Here is a 13,448-nt window from a genome sequence, read left to right as displayed (position 1 = left end):
CTTCTCATGTTGTTCCTATAAGAACATTCACATATCTGCACTTTGCACTTTGGACCCAGATCCATGTCCAATTACACACTTATCTATGCTGGACTGTTTATTTTAGGGGTTTTTTTTTTCCCTTTTTTTGTGGCATTATCTCATATATATTTTTATTATATTTTTATAGATTGATTCTTTTATTAGTCGCTACAGTCACGTTTGTGTTGACATTTTGTTGTGTGCATCCACATTTGCATGTAATTATTTGCCAGCATGCTAGCACTTTATACTGTTTATGAATTTTTTATTATTTAGTATATGTTTTTTATATATTTATTGACATTTTGTTTGTCACGTATTAGATACGATGATATATATATTCGTTTTCACAGGATTAATCATTTTCATTGTATTAGGAGTGCAACACCATCACTTTACCACTGATTTTATACTAAAGATATATATATATATATATATATATATATATATATATATATATATATATATATATATATATATAAAAAATCTATAATCTCCTTAGCCCTTTTCCCCTTTGTTTTTTGGTATATATTAAAATCCATACCAGACTGAAGGGCCTTGTATGCTCTTGGAGGGGGAACCCATGCCATTTAAAAAATAAATAAATTGGGATAGTGATCCCCTTCAAGATCATGAGAGCACAAGTCGCATGCCAAAGTCTGATCAGTCAAGACGGTGACCTGACTTTTGATCTGACTTCAGTGATATTCAATGGGATGAAGTAGGATCGAAGTCGGACCACAGTAGTGCAGGAAGCACTAGTTGGACTGACTTTGTGTCGGAACCCATAGGGAAACATTGATTTTCAAGCCATGCGACGTGAACTCACAATGTTGGAGCGTTTGTCGTAGTGTTAGCTTTACCACTCTGTGACTTTTATACATGGATAGGTTAGCTTGTTTGTTGTTCCTTACAGTGATGTTTTCTAAATGACAGTTGAACCATTATATGGAGCCATCCATAAGCTACCCTTACTAGTGTGGCAGTGGTAACAGACTAACATTAACTAGAAGAAGTAGTAACCAGGATATGTCTAGAATACACTTAAACTTTCTTAGAAGAACCAGGAACAGTGTCTACTTCCCCTCTACAAATATTCACTCATTTTGAATACATGAGGAACATAATTAAAAATGAGAACCATACTTTTCCTAACAGCCCCTCTCACCCTTCCTATGCTACCTATTCCCCTTTGTTCTTACCTGGGATCAGCAGGTGGCCCACTACCAAAGCCATGGGTTAAAAAGCCATTTTGTGAACCAGCTGGATTGTGTTATATGGCTCATGTGTGTCAGATTCTCCATGGATCTTAAGGGAAGCTTTTTCCATGCAGGTTTACAGGTAGATGACTTTTCCATTAGGAGCTATGGGGACTAGACTATGCCTAGGTAGTACCGTTTTGCCTTGTCAGCTTGGCATAGAACTGGGCTTCTGCCTGGCCAAGTGCAAGCTATGACTTATGCACTAGATTCTCTGTTGATCTGAGATGAAGAGTATAGGTAACATGAGAGAGACTGGGGCGAATTTTGGAATTGGGTTAGGAAAAGCTATAGTTATCCTTTAGCACTCTAAAAATCTAACAGGTCATTTTTGCAGCACCCTGTAAAAATAAATGCAACCTCAAGGTTTAAAAGGCAAATTTAATTATTGGGTATTCAGGTAATTAAAGCTCAACTGAACCCCCCTATCTTTTACAGCTGAAAATGTTGCCAACTTTGCCTCTATTTAGATCTGCAGTTGCCTTATGTGTAGCTAGGACATCGGCCATTTGAGGGCTTGATTAGTTTTAGTTGAGAGCACACTGGCAACGGTGACCGTTATCATCAAAGGCATGCCTTGAATGTAACAGTTTTGGGAAACAGTTGAATCGGTGGGTTTAGTTCCACTTTAAGCAAAGCAAGAGCATTTGTAACTTATGGCTATGCTTGTATTCTAAAGAGTGTATTTGAATCCTATTTCCTGTGCATGCTCAATGCTCCTGTCCTTCTTTACCTCAGGAGGATCCTTTTGAACTATGCCGTGTACTGCCCTGGAGTCGGTTATTCGCAAGGAATGTCAGATCTTGTGGCACCACTGTTGGCAGAGATCCTAGATGAGTCTGACACCTTTTGGTGTTTTGTCGGCCTTATGCAAAACACCATTTTTATCAGCTCGCCTTGTGACGAAGACATGGAAAAGCAGTTAGTAAGTGGTCTCAAGTGCTCTAATGTGAATGCTATGTTTCTATGGAATTTTATGTTTTTTTTTATTTATTTTTTTAAATGTCCTAGTAACTTTTTGGTATTTTGCTATAGACAGATTGGGGTTGATTTACTAAAATTGTAGTGTGCAAAATTTGGTTGAGTTCTGTGGAGGAACCAATTAGGTTCCAAGTTTTTTTTTGTCAAAGCATAATTGAATGAGCTAAAGTTAGAAGCTGATTGGCTACCATGCACAGCTGCACCAGATTCTGTACTCTCCAGTTTTAGTAAATCAACCCCATTGCCTTATACAGAACTGAAACATGTTGATTCTGCACATATAGTACATTGTATATAATTATTGTAAATATGTAGTAGAAGGTATTAAAACGTTGGTTATTGCCAGCAAACACCACGTTACTAAGGTTATGTTTAGACATCACACTGCCCTAGAGACACTTGATTTATTACACCCTTTGCTGCAAGCTCTGCACCATGTGTCATTCAATTATATTGTAAAAATAATGCTAAAATGTGATTTCTCTATCGTTCATTGACGGACACAGCAGCTCTTCTTGACCTTAGGGTTATATCGCCCCTTTAGGAGAGGACTAGGCAGAAAGTGTTAAAAACAGCAACACTTGCACAGTACCGACCAGGGGGTGGTCCTGCTGGCTTTAACCCCTCACACTGCATCCAGCAGCACAGTTTTTTTTTCTGCCTAGTATAGGAGAAGGACCTGGCTCCCGATGGGACCATTGCTCCTGGGAATTTTTTTTTCTTTTTTCTGCATTTTTGATTCCTATGACCTTCAATCAACAGCCGGGCTGGGTGACAGGCTGGATAATATAGATCCTTGTAGTCTCCCCAGCCTGGCCACTGAGTGTGAGAAGTCCCTATCTGTGCTGGGTTGGCCACAACATGCCCCATCTATTCCAGGGGCGGTCGGTGAGCTATATGCTCCGGGGCACACACATGACCGGGCTGCTGCTGTGTCACAGTTTGCCATGGCCAGCAGCCACCCCGTACTGCTCGGGTGATGGGTCTGTCTGTGGAATGCGTCCAGCAGTTCCTGCAGGAGGGGTAAGTATGGTTATTGGCAGGATGGAGCAGCTGGGCATTCCCTGGGAGGTAGACTAGGGGGTCTCACTCTCCCATTCTTCTCTCCCTGTCCTTTCCCTCCTCCCCATGCTATGGGCCCCTGTTTGACTGGGCACATGGGGGTACGGTGCACGTACCTGGCCAGGGGGGCTCTGGGTGTTGGTGGTCCGCTCATCCTCTTCCCTTTTTTCTGTGCCACAGTAGGTGTCTGTGCTGTGTGAGCCATGTGGGGAGGCTGCCACATGCTCCACGGCCATTTTGTGGTATCCACAGCTAGTTTTTTGCCTTTCAGACATTTTCTAGTAGTTCAGCTATTTTCTTGGCAGTCTCAGGTGTTTTTTTTTTTTGAGGCTTTGCCTCTAGCACTGGGTGCTTGTTTCCGTCTAGAACAGAGTGCTTCCACACAGAAACCTCGTGGATGGCACAGGGGAGAGTGGGCAGCAGCAGCACATCGCAGTACCTGGGTCAGGGTGGTGAGTCCTGCGGGTGGGGGCTCCTCAGTCTGTGCAGCTAGGAGGGTGGACTTTTGTGTGACTTGCCTTAGGTCCCTAAGTGGTAAGTGGTAAGACAGGCGAGTGTGGGTCAGCATGGCATCAGAAGCTGGCGCTTCTTCCCCAGACATCCCTGTGATTGCAACTGGTTCCCCTGCACCTGCGGTGCCTATGAACGCTCTTTCAGCGATCCTGGAAGCCTTTGTTGCCAGGGTGAAAGTGGTGTGCGGGCGCAAGGGGGGTAAAAAACACCCCCTCCCTCCACCGTCTTCTGGATAAAGCTCTGATTCAGACTCAGGCCCTGCTGTGTCTACAGAGGAGTCAGTCCCTTTTGGGTTCCACAAGTCAGCCCGCACGTCTAAGGTGTTTCCTTACCTAACTTATTTTGATAAGTTTATTTACAAGGAATGGGGAAAACCACAGTCCCCAAATGCATGGCGTTGCCTTAACCTTCCTGAAGAAGTGGACATCTCCTCTGGTTGTTGACCCCCCCAATATCCAGGTTAAATAAGGTAACCACGATTCTGGTGGAAGGGACTCCTGCTTTCAAGGACCCTGCCAACAGAAGGGCCGAGGCGGTTGCCCGGTCCATGTTTACCGTGGTGGGGTCAACATTGCGGCCAGTGTTAGCCATGGCCCTGGTATCGCAGACGCTGACTGAATGGGCTAATTGTTGCACCGTGAATTGGAGAAGCAACAGGCTTCCCCAGTCTGTGTGGAGCTGGCAGATCAGTTGGTGCAGGGCCTTAAGTATGTCTGTGATGCGGCCTTAGATACGGCCCCCTTGCTCTCTAGAGTCTCAGTATCAGTGGTAGTGCTACATCGCCTGATTTGGCTGAAATGCTGGTCTGCGGACCAGGCATCTAAGAAAGCACTGGCGGACTTGCCCTTCCAGAGAGAGAGGCTATTTGAAGCCTCGTTGGAGGACATTATTAAGACTGTTACTGGGGGTAAGAGTACATTGCTCCTACAGTCCAGGAAAGGTAAGGAGCCAAACCGTAGGCAAGGGCCCTCCTTTTCTGCTCAGAAGCGGATTTTTCGTCTGCCCGGGTCGGCAGGTAAGCGTTCCCAGTCTGACAAGGTGCCTGCTGAGGGACAAAAGCGTCCCCGGTTTTGCCCATCGCCTGACTCTCGGGTGGGGGGGGTTGCCTTTGGGAGTTTGCAGCTCGGTGGACCTCCCTGCTTTCTGATCAGTGGGTCTTCGAACTAGTTTCCTCAGGGTACAAGATAGTTTTTCTTGTCCGCCAAACAGATTTTTTTCCCTCCAACCTTCATCTTCTTACGGCTTGTCGGGAGGCCCTGTTTGGGGCATTACAGGACTTGCTGCTGCGCGGGGTGATAGTACCCGTACTGACACCAGAAAGGTTTCAGGGGTTCTACTCCAATCTATTTGTTGTCCCAAAGAAGGAAGGAGTCCGTCCGGTCCTGGACCTCAAGGCCCTCAACAGCTTTGTGAAAGTACAAAGGTTCAGGATGGAATCGGTTCGCTCAGTGGTCGCTGCACTCCATCAGGGGGATTTCCTGGCATCCCTGAACATCGAGGATGCATACTTGCATGTCCCCATATGCATCAAGCATCATAAGTTTCTGCGATTTGCAGAGACGAGCACTACCAATTTGTAGCTCTCCCTTTTGACCTGGCGTCGGCACTGAGGGTCTTCACCAAGGTGCTAGCCCCAATTTTGGCTTTGCTGAGGCAGCGAGGGATCGCAATCTTGGGTTACCTGGACGACCTCCTTCTGAGGGCAGCTTCCACCTCAGAATTAAGGGAGGGTGTGGCAATCACCATGCAAACTCTTCGGGAGTGGTTGGGTACTGAACCTAGAGAAGTTGGTGTTGGTGCCGACTCAACGCCTGGAGTACCTGGGCTTGCTTCTGGACTCCTCAGAGGCAAGAGTCTTTCTCACTTTGGACAAGTTGCAGACTCTTCAAGCTGCGGTAAAGTTGTTTGTGTCCCACAGGTGGTCGTCTCTGCGTTTTTTGCATGCGAGTCCTGGGTCTCATGGTAGCCACTTTTGAGGCGGTACTGTATGCTCAATTCCACACTGGAGTCTCGCAAAAGGAGATACTGTCCAAATGGGACAAATCTCTGTTGTCCCTGGATTGTCAAATTCGGGTGAGCCAGCTAGTCAGGGATTCCCTGCTCTGGTGGCTGAGGTCGCCGGCCCTTTGGTCCGGTAAGTCGTTCCTTCTTCTTCATTGCACGGTGATCACAACGGATGCCAGCCTGACCGGTTGGGGGGGAGTTTGGTGCGTACAGTCAGCCGAGGGTCAGTGGACCCAGGAAGAATCCCGCGTGCCGATCAGTGTACTGGAGCTTCGGGCAATCAGGCGGTACCCCTCCACATGGTCACAGAGGCTGCAAGGGCTTCCGGTCAAGATCCAGTCAGACAACGCCACGGTGGTGGAATATGTCAACTATCAAGGAGGAACAAGGAGCTTGTCTGCAACACTGGCGGTTGCTCATATTCTGCGGTGGGCAGAGCGGCGCGTGCCGGCTCTATTGGCCGTGTACATTGCGGGCGTAGAACACTGGCAAGCAGACTACCTAAGTCATCAGATGCTGGACCAAGGGTAATGGTCGCTACATCCGGCTGTATTTGGGCTCCTTTACCTAAGGTGGGGCGCGCCAGATGTGGATCTCCTGGCTTCTTGACTCAATCAGATGGTACAGGGGTTTGTGGCCAGGTGAAAGGATCCCTGGCTGGACGCGTTGGTGGCTCCATGGGGGCATTATCGGCTGATTTATGCCTTCCCCCCACTCTAACTTCTACCATGTCTGCTTCGCAGAGTGGAGGCAGAGGGGAGTCCGCTGATTCTGATTGCCCCAGATTGGCCTCGGCGTCCGTGGTACACCGACATAGTACAAATGGTGGCGGATGTTCCTTGGCGACTGCCGATGCGAGAGGACCTTCTGTCGCAAGGTCCAATATTTCATCCTGCTTCACCGTCACTGGCTTTAACGGAGTGGCTGTTGAAAGCCAGGTGCTAAGGGACATATCCACTATGTTGAGGGCACGGAAGTCATCTTCTCTGAAGATTTATCATACGTGGAAGGCCTACATCTCCATGTGTGAGGAGATGGGGTGGCATCCGCGTACATATTCACTTTCCAGGATCCTGCTGTTTTTGCAGCAAGGAGTGGATCAGAAACTTGCATTAAGCACCATTAAGGAGCAGCTATCAGCTTTGGCTGTCTTTTTTTTTTTTTTTTTTTTTCAGTGACCCTTGGTGACTCATTGGTGAGTACATTTGTTCTGGGGGTTCGACATGTAGCCCCTCCGATTCGGCCACCGCTACCTCCGTGGGATTTGAATCTGGTGCTCTCGGTGCTTCAGAAACCGCCATTTGAAAACATTAGGGAGATTACCTTATTGACACTCTCTCAAAAGGTGGTCTTTCTAGTGGCCATTACATCTGCCAGGAGGGTTTCTGAGTTGTTTCTTCCAAAGGTTGTTTTGGCCTGTCATCTAAATGAGGACATTGTGCTTCCATCCTTATGTCCTCGGCCATCACACCCTAAAGAGGTGGCTTTGCATTCCCTGGATGTGGTTCGGGCTCTGCGGTTGTGTATCTGTTGCTACGGCTCCTTTTCGGAGGTCCGACTCGCTGTTTGTATCGGTGGCTGGTCCACAGAACGGACTGACGGTCTCATCAGCCACATCTCTCGGTGGATCAGACAGACAGTCATTCAGGCTTATGCCATAAGGGGAAGGGCGCCTCCCTTTCCTGTCATGGCGCATTCTACCAGGGCAATTGATGCCTCTTGGGCTTTCCGTCATCAAGCATCTGTTTCTCAGGTGTTTAAGGCGGCGACATGGTCGTCCGTTCACACTTTTACTAAATTTTACAAGGTTGATGTGAGCACATCTTTGGGTCCTTGCTTCAGCCGCAAGGTTTTGCAGGCGGCTTTTTAAGGTTGCAACTCCTCTGTTGAGGCGCTCTGGCTGTTTTGGGTGGAAATATTGCTGTTTGCTGTTCCCACCTCTTGTTTCTGTGACACTGCTGGGGGATGTCCCTAAGGTCAAGGAGAGCTGCTGTGTCCGTCAATGAACAATAGAAAAAATAGGATTCTTGTACTCCCCGCAAAATCCTTTTCTCTGAAGTTCATTGATGGACACAGCACCCACCCCTCCTATTTCTTTTTGTACTACTTTTGACGAACTGAGCTGCTAGATGCAGTGTGAAGGGTTATAGCCAGAAGGACCGTCCCCTGAGTGGTACTGTGCAAGTGTTACTGTTTTTAACACTTTCTACCTAGTCCTCTCCTAAAGGGGCGATATAACCCTAAGGTCAAGAAGAGCTGCTGTGTCCATCAATGCCCTTCAGAGAAGGATTTTACGGTGAGTAAAAATCCTATTATTTGAGGGAGTGTGGGGAGTTTTATTAACAGCTATCTTTCTAACTGTACAGATAAACTAACAAGAGAAAGTTGGAGTGATTTTATTGATCTGCAGTGATTTTTTTTTTAACTTCCCTGCACACAATTCCTCCTATAGCTGGGTATACATACTCTGCTTGCTGCAGCATTTCTAACCATGTTGCTACGTGAGTGCCTTTTGGTAAGTATAGTCTTACCACAGCACCCTGGAAACCATGAACAAGACTACTAAATATGTAATGTTTTCATGATCAAAATGACAGAATTCTCCTCTAGAGTATTTATATGGTAGAATGTACATACTGCTTTCCAGGTGGCTACTGTGTGCAGGATTAATCGGATCAATGTCTATCATTATGAACAAGGTCATCAATGCTTTTCCCATTGGCAGCATATGATCATTTCTTTCATTTCATTGTAAGGCTGCATTCAGACCTGAGCATTTCATTTTAAGGCAGTAAGTTGCACAATTTTACCACGTTTTTTGCAGCGATTTTGTACAGGTCAAAAGGTCACCAATGTAAAAAGTAAAAAAACGCCTGTAATCTGCCTAAAAAGAAGCTCATGTACTTTTTTGAGCTTCAGCCATTTTGCTTCAGGTGACAAGATCCTCAGATGTGAACAGGTCCTATTGAAATGAATGGGATTTTGCTTATTGGGCACTTTGTGGGCATTTTACAAGCTGAAAACCCTCAGGTGTGAATGCAGCCTAAAGTGGAAAAAAACATACTTGTTAATATCCAATTGAAATGTAGAATGTAACATATTCATGTGGTTAAGCAGTGGAGAACTGCCCTCACCTGCTGCTTTATTAGGTACACCTGTTCAATTGATTGGTAACACAAATTGCTAATCAGCCAGTCACATGGCAGCAACTCAATGCATTTAGACATCTAGACATGGTGAAGACGATTTGCTGAAGGTCAAACAGAGCATCAGAATGGGGAAGAAAGGAGATTTAGGCGACTTTGAATGTGGCATGGTTATTGGTGCCAGACGGCCTGGTTTGAGTATTTCAAAAACTGCTGGTCTACTGGGATTTCCACACACAACCATCTCTAGGGTTTTCAGAGAATGGTCCGAAAAAGAGAAAAATATCCAGTGAGCGACAGTTGTTTGGACGAAATTGCCTTGTTGATGTCAGAGGAGAATGGACAGACTGGTTCAAGATGATAGAAATGCAACAGTAACTCAAATAACCACTCATTACAACCAAGGTTTGCAGAATACCATCTGTGAACGTTCAACACATGGAACCTTGACGCAGATGGGCTACAGCAGCAGGAGACCACACCGAGTTCCACTCCTGTCAGTGAAGAATGGGAAACGGGCTACATTTCGCACAGGCTCAACAAAATTAGACTAAAGGAGATTGAAAAACTTTGCCTGGTCTGATGAATCTCAATTTCAGCTGCAACATTCAGATGGTAGGGTCAGAATTTAGTGTAAACAACATGAAAGCATGGATCCATCCTGCCTTGTTCAGGTTGTGGTGGTGGTATAATGGTGTGGGGGAATATCTTCTTGGCACATTTGAGCCTCTTAGTACCAATTGAGCATTATTTTAATGCCACAGTCTACCTGAGTATTGTTACTGACCATGTCCATCCTTTTCGGACTACAGTGTACCCATCTTCTGATGGCTACTTCCAGCAGAGATCTGCACCATGTCAGAAAGCTGAAATCATCTCAAACTGGTTTCTTGAACATGACAATGAGGTCACTGTACTCCAATGGTCTCCACAGTCACCAGATCTCAATCCAATAGAGCACATTTGGGATGTGGTGGAACGAGAGATCTGCATTGTGGATGTGCAGCCCACAAATCTGCAGCAACTACATGATGCTATCATGTCAATATGGATCAAAATCTCTGAGGAATGTTTCCAACACCTTAGTGAATCTATGCCACAAAAAAATGAAGGCAGTTCTGAAGGCAAAAGGGGGTCCAACTGGGTACTAGCAAGGCGTACCTAATAAAGTGGCCGGTGAGTGTATATGCTTTCAATACACGCCTTTGTATACTTCTGTGTGTAAATGCATGTATAGTCATGGCCACAAATATTATCACCCCTGCATTTGTCAGATAATGCACCACTTCGCCCAGAAAAGTGTTGCAAGCATTCTCACGTTTCTTTTGTTTGTACTGGTATGACACAAAAAAGTGGAGAAACGAAAAGCCAAATCTGACACATTCTGCGCAAAACTCCAAAAATGGACTGCTAACACAAACATAAAAAAGCCAGATTGGAGTTTGACAAAAGGTACCCGAGGAAGCCAAAATCCTTTTGGGAGAATGTGCTGTGGACATTTTTGGTAAAGCCCATCATTCTACTGTTTTCTCAAAAAGAAAAGAGGCCTTTAAAGAAAAGAATACAGTCCCTACAGTCAAACATGGTGGAGGTTCACTGATGTTTTGGGGTTGCTTTGTTGCTTCAGGCACTGGTTGTCTTGATCATGTATGTGGCATTATGAAATCTGAAGACTACTACAGAATTCTGGGGTGAAATGTAGGGTCCAGTGTCAGAAAGTTGGGTCTTCGTCAGAGATCATGGGTCTTGCAGCAGGACAATGACCCAAAACACATGCCAAAAAGCTCCCAGAAATAGTTTAAGACAAAGTGCTGGAGAGTACTAAACTGGCCAGTAATGAGTACAGATCTAAATCCCATAGAGCATGTGTGGCGAGATCGCAAAACAGCAATTGGGAATGGGAACCCTTCCAATCTGAGAGACCTGGAGCAGTTGGTGAAAGAAGAGTGGTCCAAAATTCCATTAGAGAACTCTTAAGGAACTCATGGATGCTTACAAGAAGTGATTGATTTCAGTTATTTTTTCCAAGGGATGTGCTATCAAATATGAAATTAGGGGTGCCAATAGTTTTGTCCAGTATATTTTTTGTAGTTTTGCATGAATGTGTCAGACTTGGCTTTTTTTTTCTCCACTTTTTTGTGTCATACCAATACAAACAAAAGAAATAAACATGAGAATGCCTAAACGTTTGTGTTTGCAACAATTTTCTGGGCGAAGTGGGTGCATTATCTGACAGAAATGCAGGGGGTGCCAATATTTTTGACCATGACTTTAAATATTAAAATAATTGATTCAAGTTTAGTGGTGTAGCTGCATCGGTATAAAATGGTTGACAAGGTTGAGTACAACCAAGGAAGGAGTGCAGAGCTACCCAGGGGTGAGCAGTACAGGCTAGTATAGGTTTTTCTATGGCTGGAATGTTTTTTAATCTTCTGGAGAAAACGGATAAAATATTATCAGTACCACCACAAAAAAGGGACCTACCAACCTCTTTACCTACCCGAAGTCCATGGTGAGTTTCATACCAGAAACTCAATCTACACCACTAAAGGGGCTACAACAGATTAAAAAATATATCCAAAAAAAGCATTCAGTAGTGTTAGAAATGTTCAACAGTCATAATATCTTTAATAATAAAGAAAAAAGCATTTTTGGTGGTGCTGTCCCGGTATCCAGGAATTGTGGCAAAAATGTTCATGCTATTATTACATACCTCCCTGGAGTTCTCACCTACACAGTACTTGTTGCACCATTCCACAGTTTTGGGGGGCTCTTTTCACAAGTCTCTCCTAATGCACATGATCAATACTGCTCGTTCGCATGTCCCTGTTTACTGGAGACAACAAAGTGTCCCTTCCTTTAAAGATTTGTTTGTGAGACTCAATAGGACTGAAGAGATGGAGGAACTGATGGCTATTTTGAAAGGCCTTATGATTAGGCATTACACAACTTTGGCATGCTGGATTGACTATAGAACTAGGGATGACTACATTACTGTGCTGCACCTTCGACAGGTTACGTGAAATTTTCAGGACACCTGCAAGAGGATCGTTACTACACAGCCGAGTGCCTTCGGTACCTCTTTGGATGTCTGGCGCTTTCTTGGTGGTAGAGGTTTGAAACCTGTTCTAAACTGGAACACCCCACCCAACCCCACCTGTTCTGAACCGGAAACAACCCACCCAACCCCACTTTCTATCGTACTTTGCTACTGCACTTCAGTATCTCTTCTTTTCCTTTTTCTCTTCTCAGATATTTCCTTTCTTTATTTTCTTCTCCTTTTCTCTTACCCCGTCAGGGGTCTAACCTCCATGGGTATGTGTAAACAATGACAGTCAGTATGACATTTTTGGTTGGTCGATCCAACTATAATTGAGTGGAGGTACTATGACTTTTTTTTTTAACTAGTTCCTGTATACCATGGGTACTCAACCTGTGGCCCTCCAGCTGTTGGGGAATTACAAGTCCCATGAAGCATTGCAAGCTGCTGACAGCTACAAGCATGACACCCAAAGACAGAGGCATGATGGGATGCGTGCTGTATACTGTATATGATCAGCCATGTGGGATCGGGCTCCACGGAGATGCTATATGCCTTCTCACACTGCCTCATTGCTTTGAGACCTTCAGATTATCTACTAAGGTAGCTCTTTTAGGGGCCCAAAACACCATCTTGATTTACTATTGTTGCTTATTAATTGCTGCTTGAATGATGTGGCCTTTCCCCAGCGGGTGATTATCCCAGCTCTTAAGGACTCATGCTGGCATGCATTCTCTGATTCAACACATTCCTGAGTCAGTATTGGACTTTGCCTACAGTATTTGTCATCCTTATTTCCTTCAAGTTTAACATTCCTTATGGATCATTGAACTCTATGTATCGGTTGATTTTTTTTTTTTCTGTTCATTTCTTATAAAATCTTTATGAAACTAATAAAAAAGCATTCAAGAGGCTGTGGGACTTGCTGTCACTAGAGTAAGAATATTATACCACAAAGTGCTTACTTGCTGTTGACAGCTGCCTGGGATTAGAGGCAGTACAGTGATTTCAATGAGTCTCCTTTGCTATTGTTACAACTGGTCCTGTTAATTAGATGCTGCACCTTGCCATTTACTGCTGAAGAATGACACCATAGCGGTCTTTTCTAATTTAACCCAATAAAAACACAATGTAATGTATGTGTGCATTTTTAATTTTGTTTACATTATTGCTACTGTAAATTTTGTAAGAATACTTTAAACTACTTTCAGATGTATCTCCGTGAGTTACTGCGTCTTGTTTACGCTCGTTTTTATCAACACTTGCTGTCTCTTGGAGAAGATGGTCTCCAGATGCTGTTCTGTCACCGTTGGATGCTTCTTTGCTTCAAAAGGGAATTTCCAGACTCTGAGGCCCTCAGGATGTGGGAAGCATGCTGGGCTCATTATCAGGTACCATTAATTAATTGCTTGTTAAATTTGA

The 13,448-nt window shown here is 44.7% G+C and overlaps 1 protein-coding gene across 6 annotated transcripts in view; it reads left to right on the top strand.

Moving 5' to 3' along the window:
- TBC1D16 (TBC1 domain family member 16) overlaps positions 1-13,448 on the top strand; it is a 269,316-nt gene that overhangs the window by 180,581 nt on the left and 75,287 nt on the right. For all 6 annotated transcript variants that reach the window (XM_077459627.1, XM_077459629.1, XM_077459630.1 and 3 more), the window contains 2 exons: positions 2,019-2,205; positions 13,238-13,417. In XM_077459627.1, the coding sequence (XP_077315753.1) occupies positions 2,019-2,205; positions 13,238-13,417 (367 nt within the window). The remainder of the gene's footprint in view (positions 1-2,018; positions 2,206-13,237; positions 13,418-13,448) is intronic.

Source organism: Lithobates pipiens, unplaced genomic scaffold (assembly GCF_037356315.1).
Source record: "Lithobates pipiens isolate NorthernLeopardFrog02 unplaced genomic scaffold, aLitPip1_a1.2 Scaffold_28, whole genome shotgun sequence".
Lineage (NCBI taxonomy): Eukaryota > Metazoa > Chordata > Amphibia > Anura > Ranidae > Lithobates > Lithobates pipiens.
The sequence above is the reverse complement of the archived record's forward strand: the minus strand, read 5'-3'. Positions and strand labels throughout refer to the sequence as shown.